General features: G+C 42.9%; 1 protein-coding gene across 1 annotated transcript in view; it reads right to left on the bottom strand.

Annotated features, from left to right (window-relative positions):
* The window catches only part of COL26A1 (collagen type XXVI alpha 1 chain), a gene marked incomplete at both ends in the record, with an annotated part of 153,290 nt that overhangs the window by 103,787 nt on the left and 27,429 nt on the right, over positions 1-22,074 (bottom strand). The window contains one exon of the mRNA XM_079545014.1: positions 20,590-20,693. Within this exon, the coding sequence (XP_079401140.1) occupies positions 20,590-20,693 (104 nt within the window). The remainder of the gene's footprint in view (positions 1-20,589; positions 20,694-22,074) is intronic.

Below are 22,074 nucleotides of genomic sequence, written 5' to 3'. Positions count from 1 at the left end.
TCCTCAACATTCTTCAGCACTCTTCCCTGGGACTATCAGTGTGTTCCTATACAAGCAGCCAAGGAGAAGCTTTTAAGGTGGGTTACTGTCGGACTTCCTAAATAAACCATGGCTGTCAGTCATAGACTGCTGTACACCGACATCCAGAATCCCTGAAGATCCTGTAGCTCACCTTGACTGCAAATAAGTTGCTTTTCTTCCTACTAGTCTCCCTGCTTTTTTTTTTTTTTTTCTTACTACCCATCAAATCTGCAAAGGATAACCTGTGTGCAGAACATGACAACTAGCAACTTTCAGAAGAGTTCAGGATACATTGTGTGGTGTCCAGTTCCAAAATGGCATAAATTACATCCTGGAACATATTATGTCCTGCTAAGTTAGACAAGAGGAAATGCGGTATACAATGAAATAAAAGACATCCTGGAACCTATTACATGCTCTAAAGACAAAAGAAAGGACATTATAGGATCGACGTGGCTAATAAATGATGTGTTGGCATCTCTTTTCTACCAAGATGTGGATTAACAACAGATGTATTACACTAATGTCTATTTGTACACTAATCTAAAACAACTGTGTTGCTGTTGCAGACAAGAATTTGATAAATGCAGCCCCCATTCCAGCTCTGTGAGTGCTGCTGAACTTTAGGAAAGGTGGGGAGGGCAATGAGCCACTCCCAAAGCTTCCCTTTACAGAGCTCGGGTCTTTGCTCTCACCTCCTTTTCTTGTTGTGTTGATCCAAACTGATTTCCCACCTGCACAGCTGGGACCAGAAGGATGGGCAGATGGACAGGGGCTGCCTTGCAGCTCGGATGTGGAACACTTAGGCAATAAGACACTGAAGGGCAGTCAGTGTTTTTGATCTCTAGAAACTAAAGGGTTAAATCCTAGAGCCTCATCATTTCCAAAGTATCGCTTTCCTCTCCTCACAAGCCAGCAGGCCTCCTACATTTACATAAAGCCCTCCAGGGAAGGCAGCTGCAGAAAGCATGCACAGAAGATGCCTTCCTCAGGTGGCTGAGGACAGAAGATACTGCTGGATCTGCCCTCTGAACAGCTGGAGAAGAGCTGGAGGCAGAACCCCCAGGTCACAGTGCAATCCCAGGGTGACAGCTAAGATGGTTTGCTCACCTTCCCTCAGCCTGAAGAGGCAGGCACAGGAAAGCAGCCTCTGCAACTCTGGAAACTTGGAGGGAAGTGGCAAAAAATGATGGAAGTGATGCTTGGCAGCACAGGTGAAACTCAGCTTAGTGCCAGTGGCAAAGGCGGCTTCTACAGCCTTCACTGCTCTCCCATATCACCTGCAGGACAGGTCTGTCCACAGCATCTGAGGCTTGAGATGTCACATACCCGCAGATAAAAGGAAACAGTTACTGCCACTTCCATCTCCCTGCTCCTAGGGAAGCCTGATAGGTGTGATTATTCCCTATTAACGGTCTAGAAGAAGAAAATGAACAGGCAGAAGTACAAGCAGCAGAGCCATCTCACTGTGAATGATAGCACCAACAGGAGCTCCTATGAGCCAGCAAGGACAAGGAACAGCGAGGCTGGCAATCAGGAGCCCACATCAGCACCCTGACCCCAGAGCTGTACAGTTTGTTTGTTCCTGGTCTGGTACTGCAGCTGGAGGGTTGGTGGCCCTGCCTGTGGCTGTGGGTTTGGACCTTGATGATCCTTGGGCTCCCTTCCAACCCAAGCCACTCTATGATTCTATTCCTGACCCAGGTTGTGCCTCAACCAGCGTAAAAGCACAAGAACAATGGGTGTTGGGGGGGAAGAAACAGAAGCATAAGAATGAAGCAGAGAAAGGAATGCAGAGCTGGCAAGATGAGAAAACCTAGGTGAATATGTGATCCCTCCTCCCCAGCCAGCAGAAGCTTGCTCTGTAAAAAAGATTTTCTCTGAAATAATTTGCATTTGCTTCCAAACTTAGTGCAAATCTGTCACCAGTCACTGAAAGCTTCGCTTCAGAGCTCAAATGGTGATTACAAAAAAAATAAGTGCAACAGTCTGTCTTCCCAGAGCACTCAGCTTATTGGTACAGCTAAGAGCACAGAAAAACAGCAGGATTGCTCTATGGAGCCACGTGTGGTTACCTGACTCAAAATGCCAAGCTGTGCTGTCAGAATACAAACACAGAACGTGAAAAACCAATGAGATGCAACAAAACAAGTGCATCCACCTATCAAGTTTATGTTTTCCATCTTACATCAGTAGAAATCACTATTCTGTGTTAATCAACCCAACCATCTACTCAAGATCCGCATCACTGTATATTTTACTACACTCCATTTACTGCTTTGCTTTCTCCCATGCATATTTATTTCACAACCTAGCGCTGGCCCAAATGCAATGCTGGAGTGAGATGCAAAGCTTCCCAAATATGGTTTGTGTTTTGTTTTGTTTTTCAAGAGAGATTTTTTCCTACCAGAATTAAACCCAACCCCTCCATGCAGAACACCCACCGATCATATTTAGAGTTATATGATTAAGAACTCATTAATGAAGCAGACATTCCCATTTTTAGAGATAGTCCAAATACTCACTAAATGACATCTCTAAATATAAAATTGTAGAACTGGGGAGAACACACCTTTACCCATAAGAATCCTATCAATTATGAGGCCAGAGAGAATCCCATATCCAGCTGTGGTCTCTGTAGCTCTGGTTCATATTTTCATTTCTTGCATTTCTCCCATTTTCCCTTCCCTGGATGCATATTGCTGCTGTTAAGGTGCTGCAAATTGCTCCACATGGAATAGGAGGAGGAAAACTCTCCAGTGTCCCCACAATGCAATATTCCAGAACAATCTGAAGTTTTGCTTTCTGCATCATTTGCACAATGCACAAGTATTTGCACTACTTCAGAACAAATTAATTCTCCCTGGGACAGTGGGATTTGCAAACCTCTGTATTATGAAATTTGTTTGAAGGAGGCTGACAGTGACAAGGTGACAAAACAATAATACCACATGAGAAGAACATATAGTGTTCTCACTGGATGATCCTTTGTCACACAGTCAGGACAAGGATGAGCCTCTGCTGGTAACCAAACGATTGACCCATTAATCCAAAACTGAACCCACTAGTCAGGATTCTACCAATGGGACAAGCAGCCCAAACCTCTTACAATGTTAAGTAAGTCTTAAAAGGTTTGGTTTGGTTTTGAAGGCATTTGGAGCAGTGATGCCAGGAGCAACAGAAGGTGGCTTTTACAGCAGGTCCAGAATCCTTTATACAAGGAAACTGCTCCTCTACTGCAGGATACTTCCAAAAGCCATAGGAGAGAACAGTGGCAAGGACACTCAGGCCTGAAGCACTAATTTCTCCAGCTGTCTCTGCCAGCTCTGTTCTCATCAGCCCAGGAAGGTGAGTGGAGTCAGCTGAGCATACAGCTTTCTTCTATCAGACCAGCCTAAGAGAGGGAAGTCCACGTATACCCAAGAAAGGGAGCAGACTCCACCTGGGCAAACAGATATGAAACCAGGCAGCAGATTTGGAAAGACAGGATGAAAGGAAAGGGAGAGTAGGAAAACATAAGATTAAGACAGGGGGAATTTATTACATCCTGCTCCATGCTACATAGTTCTTGGATGCAGCCCCAGACACAGCACCAATCACTTCACAAGAATTAATACCCCAACCGGGGTGCTGCTATAGAGCTGACTCTCTGATGTTTTTCATCTATTTGCACTTGAACTGGTCAAAGAGCCGCACAAAGCAAAAGGCCCTCTGAAAAAAGTTATGAGCAGGGGAAAACTGTAACTGAGCTGGAGATCCTAAATGCAGGAGCGAGGACAAACTTTGGTTGACAGAGTATTTAGAGCTGTATTAACACTTATCTCCTATGTTTAATAGCCATTAAAATGTTGGGGGAGGGAGGAAGAAAAGAAAAAACTCTGCATAGAAAAACAACTACTCCATTAAAACTGAAAGAGGGCCCTAAGGCCACTTCAGCCTGTGTAATGAATTGGAAGGGTGTCGAGGCTGGAAGTTTTAATTCCTGGAGCACTCTTAATATAACGAAGTATTTCAGTGGAAGTGTCTACTTCATGGCCTCACTGCGTGCAGTCATTTTGTTTATTGATCTCTGAAGATGTTATGACCATTTGTGGTGCAGTTCATTCATAAGTATCACAAGGCTTGTCACCTAACTGCACTCTGCACAGGGCATTGACCACCCTAAGGACAAGGGGTGTTTTGCAAGCCGCACACTACATTTACCCTCCATATGCTGCTTACAAATAACACAGGAGTTTACAAATGCAGAAAAGCAGTTAATGCATGGTGATTTCTTTCTGGGAGAGACAGAGTGGCCAGAAAAAACAATTGCTAGAAATGCATCCAAATAAAAATAAGTCTTACTATGATCCTAAAAAACAGAACAGCAAAAAGGCCCCAAGCAAATGGGGTCTTTCTAATCACAAACATCAGACCAGGACAGGAAGGTCATAGTTTTGTGAGATCCGGTATTTACAGAGAATGCAGGAAAGCTGAGTTATCCCTGTGCTATCCAAGAGGCAGGCAAGTGGCAGTGAATCTAGGCTTTGGCTTACCCGTGTGAGTTTGTGGACGCCAAGGAAGCCTCTCCTTAGTAGCAAGCTACCAGTGTGGACATGTCAAGGTAACATGTATGTCCCGCTGTAAGCCAGAACACTGCTGTACACACTGCAAAAGGGGTAGAATGGTTCCTCAGAACACATCAAAAGCTGTCTCTACGGCAACATGCTTTATGCCATCAATTGCCATCTCTGCTTAACAAGCATTAAAAATTGTCTCTGGAGACCCGCAGTGTAGACAGCTTCCAGGAAATGAACTAATGTGATTACGGGTGCAGAAAGATCACAGGAGACCCAGGTACAATAACGTGTAGATCCAGACACATTACCAGCCCAAGGCAGAAACCTCACCCTCAGGGAAACACATGGATGGTAGAGCAGCCATCCTGGGAGAGCACTGCTCTGCAAGCAAGAGCAGGGAACAGATTTAGACTGGGGAGGAGAGGGGGGAAGGAAAAAAAAAAAAAAAAAAAAAAAAAAATCTACAATAGCCATCTACAGGGATAGAGAGAAGAAATTCTAGACAGCAGCATGATACTATGGAGATGACTGAAAAGGCTTACTAAGAGAACTTGAGACAAAATACCAGTTAAAAAGGAAGAATATTCTTGCCAAATTCTATCACTTGAGGACTGTGTAATTAAGCCAGGAAAAGCACAACAGAATATGCTACAGAGAATAATCCTACGCTGGCTTGTTAACCCAACAGGCCTCTTCCACCTCCAAAGTCTGCATTTCATAGCAGGTACCCAAAGGATATAGATTACAACAGGTGATAAGCCAACAGTTCCAATCTCATCATGAAATTAAGTCCAGGCCAAGTGTGGGGAAATGTGTATTAAAATCTAAGCCAACAGACTAGCTAGGGCCTGTAACGTGGGAGGACTCCCTGTGAAGTCAATGGAACTATGCCCAAATAACTGATGTGGATGGGATGCATGACTTTCATGTGTGCTGTTCTCTGCAGCACCTGTAAAAGCCATCCTCTGTGCTTGCAGGGCCACAGTCCCCAGCTATGAAATGCACAGAACATCTCTGCTACACTGCACTCACATGCAGAGCAGCAGCATTCTAGACAGACACTCTACTAGCAAAACTGAATGAACAGTCAAGCTTTCTGTCCCTTAAATATAAGGCCCAGTGACACCAGGGACATTGCTGAGGCCATAAATAGGAAGTATTTCTGAAAATCAACCATCTGGGCACCACAGCTGAGTTCTTCTCTCTCTCCCACCACCCCATAAAACAAATCTATCCAAAATAGCAAGCTTGGTTTTGAAAAAGTTACCATATATCACCCTTGTGTGATCTTAGCTGAGTCATGACTGGACCCGAGAGCCTTCCTCTCTAGTTCTCTGCTCTAAGTAGATGGCTGCACTTCTTCCCCAGAGACCCAGAGAAGCAGAAATAGGAAATGAAATAGAGAGCAGGGAGGAAATTCCATCTCCCAACACACAAAAAAAAATATTAAGAGGCAGTCTCAGAATTCTCCTGGTAAGAGGTAAAGAAATACGTATGCAAGAGTGAAGGCTAGAGACACAGAAATATCTTGTTAAATTTTTACTGTTTAACCACTGAACAAGCTACTTTCTCTCCATAATTTATACCTGAATTGTGTGTCTAGACATGACATCATTTTAAGGTATGCCTTGTGTTCTGTGGTAAGTTTACAATAACCAGAACTTATAATTGCCGTGGTTCAGGTCAGCAGAAGAGGAAAAAATATCCAAAGCCCATTCTAAGCAGCTGTTCTTGGTAATCGTTTTAGTCTGTTGTTTTCTGTCAAGGAGACAAGGCCTAGCAAATGCTAAAAGCCAACGTTAAACCAACTCCCCTTCCTAAAAGTGACGAATACCACAGATAATCTTCAATTCTCAAGCAGCTTTATTTGGTATGGTTCATATTAAAACAGCAAAGGACAGCCAGATAAGCAAGGGCAATGTAAATATCTACTGTATGCCTAGGGAGATTGATGTCTACAGACATGCTAGACCCTGCTGTATGCCCATATGATAAACCAGTTATCCAAAAAAGCAGTAAAATAAGCCTGTGGGTCTCAGGTGGGATAACAACAAATACTGGAGTATTCTCACTACTGAGATATAAATCCCGAGGCCACAAGAGCTGGAACCACAGTGCAGTTAGTGTGCACCAGCCATTCTTAAGAGTGGAATGAACCCCACAGTGATAAGGGCTGCTGGCCAAGTGACTTTAATCACATGAGAAGTTGCAATCACTGCCCTGGGGAGCGTGGCCTCAAGCATCCTATATTGCATCAATAAAGTGGAATTTAAATCAGAATACAGAGAAAACAGCACAAACATCTTGAAGTGTTGTTTCGGTTACTTTTTGTTGCTGTTGTTTGAATGATTTTGTTTGCTTTGTTTTTCTGAACTGGCATTGTAAGTATGGGTGCACTGGATGCCACAGCCAGCCAAGGTGGAGCAGGAACTAGAATCAGAGCAATTGGAATGCTGTCACATCCAAAGCAAACCAAAGGCCCTAAAGAGAACAGAAACAAAGGTCTACAGGTGCCTTACGTGAAACTCAGTCCACACAACTAAAAAATGCACATATGTCACAAGGATTTTTTTGTTTGGCACAAATGTTCATGTTGATGTGTACTGCAATGTTTGCATCTTTCATTTTTAACCATTTTTTCTGTTATCTCAATGGAAACACAAACCATTCCCTCAGAAAGAACAAAATAAGGTCAAAGACAACAGGCCAAGAGCTGTGGAGAATGAAGTAAGCAAATTTAAGCCAAGTTGATACATCATAACTACAGGCATCGAAAAAAGCATGAAAGACCTACCCAAAATCTAGTAGTCAACACCAGTCTAGAAAGACCCAATATACAAAGGACTTGACAGCTGCTGACCCTTTCATTCCTTGTCACAAGTGATCCAATTTCAATCCACACCAATAGTTATAGCTACCAGAATATGAGTGGGTAGAATCAATGCATTTACAAATAAAGTCACCTCCCCATTCCATACACGTCCTACATTTTTTTGTGCTACTTTTCCTATGTATACAAACTTAAGTAGTTCAACTCCCCTCTTGCACCTGAATAGTAGAAAAAAATACCAACACACCTTGTTGATTACTTCTTAGCTTGTCCAAGAGCCACTCAGGAGCAAGGAACCACTGCAGCTAATAGAAAACAGAAGAGATCCCATGGTGCTGCACTAATAGGACTTAAAGTAAGAGGCCGATCACAGCATCCAGACTGAAGCTAAGCTTCTGCTCAGCTGGTTCATGAAAGTGCAGGTTCTTGCCTGGACCAATTTATACTGATGTAATGCTAGGTCACACAAGGGTCTGTGTGAGAGTAAAGCATTTGATGTGTAACTCCTAGTTCCACAATAATGGTCCAGGCTCCTCGTAAGTCTCCTGCACGTTTATGGACTCATATCCAGACCTACAGAATCAGTGCACCACTGCAATGTGGGGTTCTGTGAAGAACTACACTGAAGACTCACATGGAGCTGCCACAAAGCATCAACCCACACAGGACCACAGCAAAAGACTGGGGATGAGAGGGGTAGTGGGAAATGACAGCAGGTGCTGGCACAGGCTGCCCTGAGCTTGCTGGTGCTTATGAACAGTGCTGACAAGCAGGAGTAAGCAGACATTGCTTTTCAGTGCCAGATAAGGAGAGTGCAGCAGCAAGAATGCCATTGCTCACAGGATCCCAAGGGAGCAAGCACATTCTTGCCCAAACGCTGCAGCTGGCCCATTAAATTCTCCTTGTCCCATCCCGACTGTACATTAGGGTCTACAGCTGGCTTATAACGAAAAGCTGAAGTCAGCAGGGCTGTTCTGGCTTCAGCTTTCGTTAAAGATGTTGAATAACAGCCCAAGTTTGGTCAACAGGTTACATAGGTTTTCAAATCATTTCAGCATGCAGTGACCAAGAGGTTGATTTAGAGTTTACCAGAGTGTATTCACACTGGCAGTTCTACAAGCTGTCATAGAAAGTTAGGTAAAGATTCAAGTTACTGTTGAGTTGAGATATAAGGAATAAGTGAGGTTTAAAACCATGCAGATTAAAAGAGGGATACTCTCTTACTACAGGATCACCATAATTCCAAGATGAACAAAGGACTGATAAATAATCCACTTTTTATATATGCTTCATGAGTGGTCTTTTCCTTTTCCCATCAGTTTTCAAGGAGTTGAAAAGTGAAACTTATTTACTCCTTCATGCTTAAATCACCAGAGATCAAAGCTCAACAGCTGAACTTGTAGAAAAAAAAAAAAAAAAAAAAAAAAAAAAAAAAAAAAAAAAAAAACACACAAATCACATTCCACAGCTCAAGTTTATATTCCACAATTAACACTGCTCACCTTTGGCCAGGTCTAAAGGACCAAAGTTGAGTCAAGGGGCACTAATTTTAGAAAAAAAAACTGTCACTAGACATTAATAGAGACATCCAAATTTCCATTCAGGCTCCCCACTGCGTATGAAGGATCTTGTTACTTACAGAGTTCTGTTAAGAGTTTGAGTCTTATGGTTATTACCCTAATTACTACTAGTAGTCACTCTGCTTACCCAGGACTAGCACAGGGCAAGAATGATATCTTTGTACGCGCACATATTGTACTATAAGTGAGCTTGAACTTCCCCTACAGTAAAGGAGAATGGCTTGTCTTCCTGCATAGCTAATAAGAAGCTGCTCTTTTGCTGTTTGAGGGCTAATATTAACACAAACACACAAGTTTTCAAGCTTCTGTTAGACGTAAAGCAACATCCATCCTTTCCATCCCACTCAGATAGGACACAACAGAAATAACTGCTTATATGTTTCCACAACCAGCAGAAGGACTGCGTTCAAGGCATCTGTGGCAGATCATAATGGGAGATGGGGTTAGCAGATAATTGAACTGAAAGTTGCTGGAAAAGCCACCGTTTGCTTAATCGCTTGAGGGTAAGTTTGAAAATATGAAATAAACCAAGTTTAGGACTAGCTTGTTCCCCTTATTTAATGGACTATAATATTTTACAGTGCAAAGCCCTGCAGCAATACAACTCGCTGCAGCATTTGGAGCCATTGCTGCACAAGTACTACGAGCCATATGGATTTAACGACTCACCACCAGAAAAGAGAAAACCAGAACCTCTGTTACCTAAGCATTGGCCTCTGCTATTTGAGCTAAAAAACAATAGCAGCTGACCTCAGCAATAGTTTGCATCCGTCATTCAAATTGTCCAGTAATAAATTTAACAAGACATTTCACTATTTGTTAGCATCTCACTGGTATCACAGCAGTAGAAACACTGCTTTCCACAAGAAAACAACCTGACTCCTTTGACAGACACTTCTAGCACTTGATCTAGGAAGACACTTCATCACTGGAAGCAGTCGACCAGTAGCAGCAAAAATATGCTGGTCTGCATCAATCTTCATCAAGGTTTTTAAAACAAAGGACCACTTAGCAGCCATCATTATGCCCTGCCCTTGCTGCAGTGGAACACAAAGACACCTTGAGCATTATGGCTACCAAAATTTTAATTTCCAATTAAAACACTCAATTTTGAATACTTACCACGTGTGCTTTCTTGTAGGCTTCTGTAACAAGGAATGTATTCACCACAAAATATTTGCAGAAAAACAAAAGAATTACAGGAATTTCTTTGCTCACTTATTTGTTTCTCCATGATCAAGTATATATAGCAGGACTTCTTCTAGCCCCGTATTTCTTATAACCCTGCTCAGTTTCTTAGAATTGCTCTCCAGATGAACACAAGTCACTGCCTTGGGCAATCCTGCTTGCCACAGCCTGCAGCAGAGGCATCAGCCATGCATGGCCTTGGAAGGCTTAATGGACAACGTTCAAAACTCACTCAGAGAACTGCTAGCATTATATAAGAATTTTTCCTGTCAAAGAAGAACACATGTAGGATGTGGTTGCATCTGTAGCATGACCCTTATCTTCCCTTTCTTACATGCTGCACCCATGGCTGTGCATCTTGAAACAGCTGTGTCTTTCTAGTGACTGATTACCCAGAGACACGCAACAGCACTCAGTATCTATAAGAGGCCAGGGACTGAACCCTGAGTTTATTATAGAAAAGAGCTGGAGTAAGTTGCTTGCCAAAAATCCAAACTCTAGCCAACAAGTCCCTCCAGACTCACTTGGAAAGGTCTTGTAACCTCATTGCCGTATGCCTGCTGGGCTCAAAATGAAATGCAAACTTGCATGTTACTTGTGGATTTGGATGCATTCTCCAACAAGGAGGCAAATCAGGAGCCTGGGCAAGAAGCACATTCACAGAAAACATGTACCAAAATCTTTAGCTAACTTCATCGCATGGTGCCATTCCATAACGCCTTTCCTGCTTTGGCAGTTGAGGAACCAAATATGACCTGGCTAAAAATGGTGATGTTTTACTCTCTCAAGTATTTTGATTAAGTCCTTCAATGCTGTTTGAAAACTACTTTTGTGGTTTGTACAGTCAGAGTTAACGTCTTCAGAAAGTTCACCAGCAAACTTTTCCCCAGCCTTCAGTTACATGGGATCCTGCTTCCATCGATGCAGGAACTGTAAAGTCGCTATAGACTCATCCAACAAGAGCTCTTTCTGCTGCAGTGATTACCAGGATGTCTCACAATGCTCCTTGCTTAGGAACTGATTAAATACTTCTTAGCATCTGTAATCATGTACAGTCATTAGAATAAGCCTACACCTACTTCTTGTCCAGTTCTCCAAAAAAACAGAAGTTAGCTCTTAATGGCTACTTCTAAGAAACATCACTTGTGCTGATGCTATTTGCAGTACATATAACATGTACCTGTTAACTACTCTATCTGGTAATCAAAGTTAATCAGCTATTTAGCAGTAGAGCACCTTCAAACAGGAACTGGGAAGGGCTTACTTTCACAAGAGCAACATAGCTCTTGCAGTACTTGCAATGCAGCATCAATTAGAAATCACTTTCAAATGAACAGAATGTTCACAGGGCTGGTTTGTAAAAGCCTGAACTTCATTCCACTGAGAAACACTGACACACACATGCAGACACCCCTTATCCATAAACATACCTAAAATTTCAGTTGTGTGTCAGGAAGTCTCCAGGAAGCACTAGCTGTGAGCTTTCTGCATGGTCAGAGTATTTGTAGCACCCGGTTCCAGGACAGCATTTCCTCTCTCAAGTCCAGAGAAGAGTTTAATTTCACCTTCTTCTACTAACCACACTCCCTCCCCTGGGATCCTGCTGTCTCAAGTCTCCCTCCATTCAGAATTTGTGCATTTAATTGTTTCTGCCTTCAACTGTCCTTGAAGGAGTCTCTCTTTATGGATTTCTGCCCAACTCCACTGTTTAATCAAGATGTGACTGCATTTTAATCCCAGTCTGCTGCATATTTCCAGTACTGCTCAACCTGTAACAGACAGATCTAATTAGAAGGCTCTCTCCATTCCTCACATTAACTTTTAAATGAAACATCAAGCCACACCAGACTGAGAACAGCCCCTGGTACAACTTTGACACCTGTGCTCAGACTGACTGTCTGAACCCTTACTAGCTACAAGGCAGGCCTTTTCCTAAATGAACCAACTGGATTTTGAAGTTCCTCCATCTAACATACACTCCTGTAGCTCCCCAAATGGAGCTGGACTGGCTTTGCTGCCTTTATCCTGCTAACTAGCTCAGAGAGAAGACAGTACAGTGGAATGACATACATGCAAGCAACACTGCAACTTTCTGGTAGCGAGCTTCAGTTAACTCTACAAAATTATTCTTCAGAAGGACACCCTTATTAGCAAGGTCTTGAGGAATGAATGATGTCCAGGATTCAACAACACAGGAACATGATGCCTACCTCCTGCTTTCACCTTGAAGTCTTCTATAAGAGATTAAATCACACAACCACAAACCTCTCTGGTACATCTGCCTGTATTCTTGCTCAAGGACATGCAATTCCATTTCCAGCTGCACATCCCACATCTGCAAGTGAATCTCCGTTGCTTATGAACTTCAACAAAGTGCTACAATTCAGGGAACAAAGGGCAAACTTTATGTGATGTCTTCCTGTTCAGCCAGACCCCTGTTTATTAACTTCTCCAAGAAAGCCCATCTTTCACTGCAGATTTGGAGTGAAGGAGCCAATACAAATTCTCCTGTGGCTGAAATATGACAATTTTATAGCTTGTAGAACTGGCAGAACAGAAGCTATATTCTCTTCCTGAATCTTGACTAAATAATAGAGTAATATATCTTCTCCAGCAATATTTTAGAGATGTTTTTGTAACACTTTGCCCACTGCTAGGCACTAGCAGTGCAGAACACCCACTAAACAAATGGCCACTACTCCAGTGAGAAGGCAGAAACTCTGGGCAAGCCCATGAAGTTCAACCTCTTAGACAGAACACCAGATCTTGATGCGTGCTTTCACATAAAACTTGCTGCTGCATCTCTATTTAGAAGAGATCACTAGAGATACCCCTAAGTAAAACATGTCCTAAACTAAAAACTTCACCATCCCTTCCCACGCAGAGAGCTGAACAATTAGAAGCATGAAACAGTGCAAAAAGCAACTGTTTTAAAATCTGGGTTTGAATATTTAACTTGCATTATAAAAACATGGGATTGCTCACATGGCAAAGCATCCCAAAATAGCTGTAACACTTTAGGTCTCCATTAAATCTCTTCTTCCTAAAGATAATTTGCATGTGGATGTGGCTCTGCCTGCTCAAGTACCACGCTTGCTCACAATCTCCAATGCCTTTCCATGATATCATGAAACAACTCACTACTAGAACTACTTATCACAGGAAAAGTGTTATTGTACTAATTCCATGAACTCACTTAATGAAAAGCCTACATTAAAAAACATAAGAACCCCTAAGGTAGAAACAGCAACACCTGCCTCACCCCAAAGCTTTGCTGCAGCTCAGGCTGCTACCAATTGCACCACTCCCTATATATTCTTTCATCTTTTAAGACTTTCTGCTTCATCTTGCAACACCTGTACTCTTCTTACCTCTTACAAATGAGAACAGCTTGCACTGCCAATGGCCTCATTTCAGATTATTAGACAGGTCTTCACAAGAAGAGTGCACTGGCCTTCAAAGGATGGCAGATGGACAGACAGGTTCTGTCCATCTACTATCAGTGAAAACCTGGCAATGAAGCCTCCTCCTATCTTAAGGAATTTCTTTTATTTCCAGGTCTTCGACTTGGGCTGTACAAGACATTCCTCCATCACTCACAGGAAGTGACAACTCATTATAGAACAGCTCTGCACAAGAATCCTAAAATTCTCCTGCTGCAAAGCGTGTTCTCATTTCTCCTCCAGCATTTGACAAGATAGAAATCAGAGATGGCAGCAGGACTCTGAACACATACAGGGATTAAAAAAGAAAAAAAAAAACGAATCAGGAACACTCCCTCCATCATCCCTTGTTCTTATATGCAGGACAGTGGCATTCTGCATACCAGGCACTACGTGGCCCCTCAAGCATTCTCCTGGAAGAAATTCAACAAGTTCCTTGTCACAAAAGCATCCCATTCAATGCTTTGACAGCAACATGAAGCCCACACATTTCATCGCTATTCCTTCGAAAAGAAGTGGGGGTGGAGCTGTCATTTAAGCGTTTAATTCCAGAGCACAGCACAAAACAGCTCGACAGACAATGGGTTTGAGAATTCAGTGAAAGGAGATGCTTCTTCCTTCCAATTGGAAGATACACCCCTTCCGATTGCAGGTACTTCATACTGAAAACTAAGCCTCAATTCCTATTCCTGACAAAAACAAGTGGCTGCAAGGAAGTTCAGAGACCGATTTAAACGGGTGGTTTTAAACGTTCTTCATTGTTACCTACCATTCACTCGAAAGGTGTCAAAATAAGCAGTAGACACCAATTAGGAGCAACTCCTCACTTAGCACTTTCTAATGGGATGAGGAGTGCAGTGTGCAGTTCAAATAAGCGCTGCTATGAACACAACCCCACTCTTCCTCTGACAGGAACTTCTGTTAAAAAGAGAGGTAGGGTGGAAATTTGGGGGGATGTTTTTATTATTTTTGTACTAACAACATGTGGAAGATTGACAGAATAACACATCGTGTCCTTTTTTTCCTTCCTTGAAATAAAGACTACACTGACAACAACAGAGTAAACCCCACAACATGCTCCACATTAGTCCAAAGCCCCTACAGTCCTGGACAGAAGTGATAGCTTAGCAAAGTCTTACCACCTTTTGTCTTCTTTCTGACCTACCAACAGCAACTGTCCGATTTACACACAAAAAAATGCTTCCTCATGCTCATCCCTCCTCTATTTTTTGTGCCAACAACATCAGCTTATCCCACTGAAGTTCAGAAGACAGGTGGAAGAGGCAACTATCAGAAAGGCTCCAGATTTGGATACTGAAAACCAAAGAGCCATTCTCTGCAAAGAGCTCAACTTCCTGTGGAAGCAGCAAGTTCACTCCGTGGGGCACCTCCTCAACCTCTGAACACCTCTGCAGCTACCATAGACCTGATTTCTCCTGAGGGGCAGGAGTACTTTTCACACACCTTACATCAGGACAACCTCTGTGGGCAGATCTCCAGGCAGATCATCCTAAAATCCGTTGCTTACCAAAATGAAATACATAAAGAGAAAAGGAACATCCACTTGAAAGAAACATACTAAGGTTAAAGTACCTCAGACAGGCTTGGAAAAGGAAGGTACAATAAGGATTACACAACCATGACATTGCATGGACTCTTCAGAACCCAAGCCTCAAGATTCATTCCTAAGTAACTCAAAAGCTCACCAAGGTGTAGAAGTTTCAGGAGATTCCATAGCTCACTGACCAACCAGGAATGGGTCCATCATTTATACAAGCCTAATGGCAAATACTTCTTAAAGAATCTGAGGTTATCACCAAAAGGTGTGAGTACCCAGCTTCTGTACTGCTGTTTTGTTTCATCACAAAGTCCTAAACTGATAAAAACCATGGATAAATAAGAATTGACAGCATTGACATCCAGGAAGAGAAGCCTGGTACCACACCACACCTTTTGAAGGTAAGGTTATGCCCAGACCTAATTAGAAATTAAAGCAAATTAGTAGAAAAGCCATGGATTATAAATAGGCAGGTTTGTAATTTGTGAGTTAAGAAACACACAGCACTAACAGAAAGCATCCATTATGACTGGGAAAGCAAGCAAATAGCTTATCAAAATAAAGATTTTCTGCACGCCACAGTAATTTGATGGGAGCTAACGTAATTGGAACAGTAATGTAACACTACAGCACACAGTTTTTCTAATTACGTTAAAAAAAACATCTGTAGATATTTAGCATTCCAAATATTTTGACACTGGGTGCTGAATTAAATTCTCCCTGTTCAGATTAAACATATCCAAAAAAACTTAAACGATTCAGATGCTGGAATGCAGTGTTAAGTCTTTGGAAATCTGTCAGGGATTTTTTTATTGCATTTTTTTTTTTTGACCGCGTATCGAGAGAAAAGACGAACACTTAGAAACTGTGTAAGTAGTCCCACAGCACCAATGCCAGAAAGCTCTCTCATCAGGCTGCAGGTTCTTCCAGCAGTGAGCTTGCACTCCAGGAGCCCTGCAGAAGGTCTGATCAAGGGTGACACAAGTTTGTGCCTGTAGGCAGAGGCTGCTGCGTGGTCAGCATGCACCAGTGGAGAGCAGTCAGGTGATGCAGTGCAGAGTGCTTGGGAAACTGCTGGTGGGCTTCCTGCATCGTACTGAAGGGGCACCAGAAACAAAAGTACCTGGAGACACATCATAGAGGGGCAGGAAGTATGTGCTATGGGGGAGAAACAGAGATACTGTTCAGCTCTTGTGTTCTATAAGTACACAAATACAGGTACTTATGTTTCTGGTGCTCAGCTTCTGAACAGAATTCCTGGGATATCATGGTCAATGTCACTCCATAATCCCCATATTGTGGTTCCACACAGATTGACAGATCTGTGTTTAACAGTCCAGAGGGAGCAAAACCAACACCTGGAGCACTGAGGTTCCACCAACACCACATTCAACATCAAAATTAAAGACCTGAAAGCCCACTGAAGGGCTCTGAAAGCATCTCACAGTCTCTCTAATCCAGCATTTGCTAGCTTAAGATGTTCCCCATGTTGTTCTACAGTTCTCCTGAGACCCAAGAAACTTTCTGAACTAGGAGAAGGGTTTTGTAGAAGGGTATTCTCTCATGCCAAGAGGAAACACCTCATTTTTTTATGCTGCTTTGAGAACCGTAACCACATGAAAAGCCAACAGATTGAAAAGTATCAGAGTAAGATACAAACAGTTTTAGGTAAAAGTAGATAAAATTCCAACAACTGAAAGAGTGAAGGGGGAAAGAAAGAAATTCTCAAACTAAAGAAATTACCTGAACAAGGCCACTCAAACTCCCTATCCTCCCTGTATTCTTAAGATGTTTTAGCAAATAGATAAATAAAAGTTTATAGCCACAATGGGATCCTTTCAGAGGTGCCAGGGTTACTCTGGAGCTGCTTCTTACCTAAGTCATTGTCTCCCATCAGTCTGCTTTTGGGGGTAAATAGGATACTGGCTGCTGTCCCAGATTCAAGCAATGCAAACAATCAAGAAAGAATCTGTGATATTTGTGAAGTAAAATAAGACCTTGTGTAGCTGGGAAGCTCTAAGGCACTACAGAGCCCCTAGGGACACTTTTCTTCTCCCAGGAGATTGCACTTGCCTTTGAACTTTCAGCCATATAGAAAAAAGGCTGAGTTGAAGTGTCAGCATCATCTTGGATTCAAATCAATCAGTTTGATGTATGATTGCAATAGCTAAACCACTTCACCTCTGCGCTGCCCTCCTCCATATGTTCTTTATATCAGCAGTCGGCAGACTGGGTGGCTCAGTGGATTCATTTCCTGTGCTAGGCTTGGGCTCCAAACACAAAAAAATTAGAAGTGAAAAATAAAAATTAGCATCTACTGACAGTTAAATTCACCAGACTTGTTCGCATCAATTCTCTTTATCTGCCCAAAAATGTTGCAAGAGATCTTTTCAGGAGGTTTAAAATCACCGTTTTCACCAGGTGTATCTATATATACACCTGTATATATGTATCTATACAGCTAGGTGGTCACAGATCTAAAAAACAAAAAAACAAAAAAAACAGTAAAGGAATTAGAAATCTTCCAAATGTTGACATACCTTTGGGTGAGAGGACAGCAGCAAAGGTCCAGGAGGACAGCTTGAGCAGTGCTGACGTTAGAAAGGACACAGACTAGAAGCAGCCATCCCTGGGGAGCAGCAAAGCCTCCATCCACTCTCCGAGCTGGGAATCCTCCAGATGATGCTCTTTTTATTATTATTTTTATCAGCTGCAATGCAAGGACTGAATTCCCAAGATACCTTAAATATAAACAGTGTGCAGCCTCCAGCATTAACATAGGTGCCTGTCAGCTGGTGACAGTTAAGTGGTTACTCTCTCAAGCTCATCTTATTAGCAAAGGGTCAAGACATTTTGTAGGGCTCAAATTGCATTTAACAGCTTGCACTATTGGCATGCTGTCTGTTACCATGGAAAGAGGGTTCTCAATGAGGGTGTGTTACAGCAAGAGTACATCAGCAGTCTACCATACTTTGGGGCTGAACAGCCACACTGTATATGACTGTGAATAGTCAACTCCCCAAATTACTCTGTGCTTAATCAGTCATTACCTCCTGGCCTTACCTACTTATGAAGATGCAACCTCACTACTCCAGTGACCACTGGAAAAAGGAAACATTTTCTTGGTGTCTCTAGAAACAGAAGCATCTTGAGGTGGAAGTGCCATGCCATCATAGCTGCCATCCTGTTGCCAATGGAGAACACTGACTGGCAGAGAATTGCAGCATTTGCAACACAGCAGGAACACAAGTCAGCAATAATGAAGGCCTGATCTGTCTTCAGCCATTACTACTTCACAACTTCAAAAGCTCCAGCTGCACACATGAAACTAAATAGAGGTGAAATTTGTTGTTAGAACCTCAAAATGTTTTCATCTTTTTCTACACTGCTCCATAATGGCACTGTTTTTGTGTTGCTTGTTTAGATCTGTTTTTTCTGTTGTTTACAGGATGTAAGCACCCTGCCCTTCCAGAAGGACAGCATTTACAGTAGGAAAGGCCAAAAAACTCGAGAGTACAAAAGGCTTTGTATCAGGTTGCCAAATGTACCAACCAGAACTGCCAAAAAAACCCCAGAGAAACTTTTCCAACTCTTTTTTTCTTACAACTCCAGGCAATACTAACAATAAGGATTAACTTAAGTAGTAAATAACGCGATCTTAAACCTGATCCCTCCAGACAGCTTAAGGTCCTGTGCGCACCACTCAAATGCTACTCAATGCTTCTGCTAAAGAGTGAAGTGGCAGAACCACGTCCTGCTAAAAAGGGGTCTTTTTTCTTTCGAGAACATGGGACTGTCAGCAGCTCCAGATGTTTTAGAGAGAGGGGAAGGAAAAAAAAAAAAAAAGTTTAAGAAAATTTCTTACATGGAAGCAAAAGCTTGCTACTGGCTTTCTGCTCACACTCCACAGCCCACATCCAAGCTCAACCACACAGTTGTACCTTGAAAGCTGATCGTGTAAAGTTGTCACCTCATTCCACAGACCTGCTCCTGCGAGATCACTGCTGAATTTCTAAAGCAAGATTATGTTGGCTTTTTATTTCCACTGAACTCTGCTGAGACAGATCTGGCACTGCGGGAGGGAGCTGGATTCTCTCCTTTACACCAGCAGCACAACTGAGCTGTAATCACTCACACCTGTCCAAACCTACAGGCATGACTGGGCTGCACACACAGCTGCTTGGTCCCCAGTCAGGTCCTCTGCCAGGCTGAGCCACAGCTACCTGGGAAATGAGTTCTGCCCCAGCCCCAAGCATCCCTCTCCCTTGTGACAGGTAGAAAGCCAAGCTGCACACAACACCTTGTTTTCCAGGCCCACTTCTTTCAGCAGTGTGTTAAAATGCAAAGTTCTCTCCTGAACACTTGAATTCAGAATAGCTTTCCCATGTTTTAGGTTTCTCTTGAGCTCCTCGGAAACTATTGTTTCCTCAACAGCCTGAAGAGAGCTACTGTCTGCAGCCACCTTTGTGACTAATTAAACAGCTTCCCAGTTGGAGACTTGCTTAAGTTGCATGATTAGCACCAAGATACTGCTGTGCAATGAAAACGAGGTGTAGCTACAGACTGCAGTCAGAGATGCTAGACACTCTCAGTAACCCTTCAGCAGCCAGCACAAGCAGGATGCATCAACATGATGCAAACCAACAGAAAACCTCAAGGTATTTCTAGCCCAATCGTAAGACATCAGCAGAGATTCAGCTGATGCCCAATACCACATGAAACACAATGGAGAAGCAGTTGTTGTTTCTAAGCCCCAGAAGCAACAGGTAAAATGGAAAACAGCCAGAAGAAAAATGCAAAGCATGTCCTTTTCATGCATCACGATGAGAAAGGGAAAGGATTCTCCTTTCTTCCAGAGCCCAGTTTTCTTTCACTGGAACAGATGACAAAGTCACAGGTGTCTTGTTGTAAGTAACATGAACGCTGCACCAAAAAGTCTCTGGGAGGGTAGGAAAGAAAATAGGAGGCGCTTAGTTTAATTCAAATAACATGATCCCAGAGATCCCATGCCTGGACCTTATGTGCATAAATCTTACAGGCTGCTATTCAGAGACTGCCAGCTTTTCTCAGCTACAGCAATTGACTGTGATGACAATGGAATGTGGAGAAGATACTGACAGGGATAAAGCACATTTTCTGAAGACCCATACAATGGGGTCACTAAACATGAATCCATCTATGAGAAGAGCATACCAAAGTACCCATTTCTTCATTTCTCTTCTCCCATTTAGGATTCTTTGTAAGCACTGAGCACAGTCTGCTTTCCAGGATCACCTTCTGGATTACAATTGGGAGTGAAGAGAACAGGTAATCTGTTCCTGTGTTTGAGAAACCCAATCCAATCCAACCTGTTCATTCACACACATCCCTTTCTTCTTCACAAGGGAAGATGCTTTGCTGGATCACTTACCCTCTTCACAGTTGCTCCCTGTGAACCCAGGACAGCACCTCCACTCCAGCGTCGTCACAGTTCGGTAGGACATTTTGTATGTGGGTCTTATAAGAGTCCTGTAACTAACACAGACAAGAAGTCAGTAAGATGCACTTCTCTGACAATTCATAACCCATCTTCCTGCCTAGCAATGTCATCCACTCATCCCCAGCCGTAGATAAAAGATACGCTTAAATTAACAGAGCAAGTGTTTACCACCATATGGATCCAATTCAAAAACCCTTGTTTTTCTCCTTAAGCCCTTATATTCTTTTGGCTCTTCCTCGTATCTCTCCCTTAATAAATACCAGTATGCTTTATGGAGCTCTCATCACTACCAAGTTGTTTTCAGTAGCAGAGATGATGGCTAAACAAAGGCTGGCATTGGCCTTTCCTCTCTAAGTACTCAGAGTTTCCAATGTGTTATTCTCACAAAAATTGCCTAAGTCTGTCAAACATCTTCCTTTCTCCCACCCTCAGACCAGGGGCGTACTGACACATAGCTGCATGCCAGATCATCATGACACAACACTACACCAGAGATCTGCATATAGCCTTTTTCCAGTTAGCTAATCTGCACCTCAGTTTTCCCCCATCTGAAAGAACTTTATGCTTCTCATCACAGCCGAGGTTCCGCTGGACATGTTTTTGCTCTGTGGCCAGCACACAGCATCCTCTGGGTTCCATTCAAAGCACAAGAACTGTCATGCCCCATTGGAAACCAGACTGCTATGTGCAGACAAGCAGACCCATGCGAGGCACCAGCCATTCTGAAGTCAACACAAGACTGACGGTCGCGTAAGACTCAGCTTTTGTTTTAAAAACACTGGACCTCCAAAGCTGACAAATCAGTTTTCCCCACATACATCCGGACAAGTCACTGCTGCTATTCACGAAGCTGAAAGAAAATACAGAAGCTGTGCTCTATGAGCTCCCCTCAAAATTCTTACTCTCATTTAACAGCCAAAGGAATTTGGCAAGCATGGGGAGCGGCTGAAGCACTGGGATTACAGCACTACAGACTGCAGCTTTCTGCTCCTCTGTCAGGGCTGGGCAGACACAAGCCTGGCTGGATCTCTGCAGGGAAGAACATCCTCCTGCAGCACCAAGAACCTGCAGGGGACAGAGCAGTCCCAGGCTGCAGCTCTGCCCCAGCCCACCCAGACACAAGGCCAAGATGGAGCCAGATATCTCATGAATCTAACCTAAATCTCTCTCTAAAGGGCAGCTATCACATGTTACATCAAGGACAGCAGAACAGAACAGAGATGTATGCTACCGCTGTTCACATTAACAGCACCAACACATCCAGGAGAGACTGCCTATGTATGCACTGGAAAGCAGGCAGCATCTCAGCAGGTTTTGGGAAACTAATTTCTCAGGAAGCTGTGACCGCTTGTTTCTGTGTTTGACAGCTGACTAAATCATTCTCCCACAGGCACTGGATAAGAAGATCTGCACAAG

Source organism: Tetrao urogallus (genome assembly GCF_951394365.1).
Source record: "Tetrao urogallus genome assembly, chromosome: 20".
NCBI lineage: Eukaryota > Metazoa > Chordata > Aves > Galliformes > Phasianidae > Tetrao > Tetrao urogallus.
Note: the sequence above shows the minus strand (reverse complement) of the source record. Positions and strands in the feature narration are given on the sequence as shown.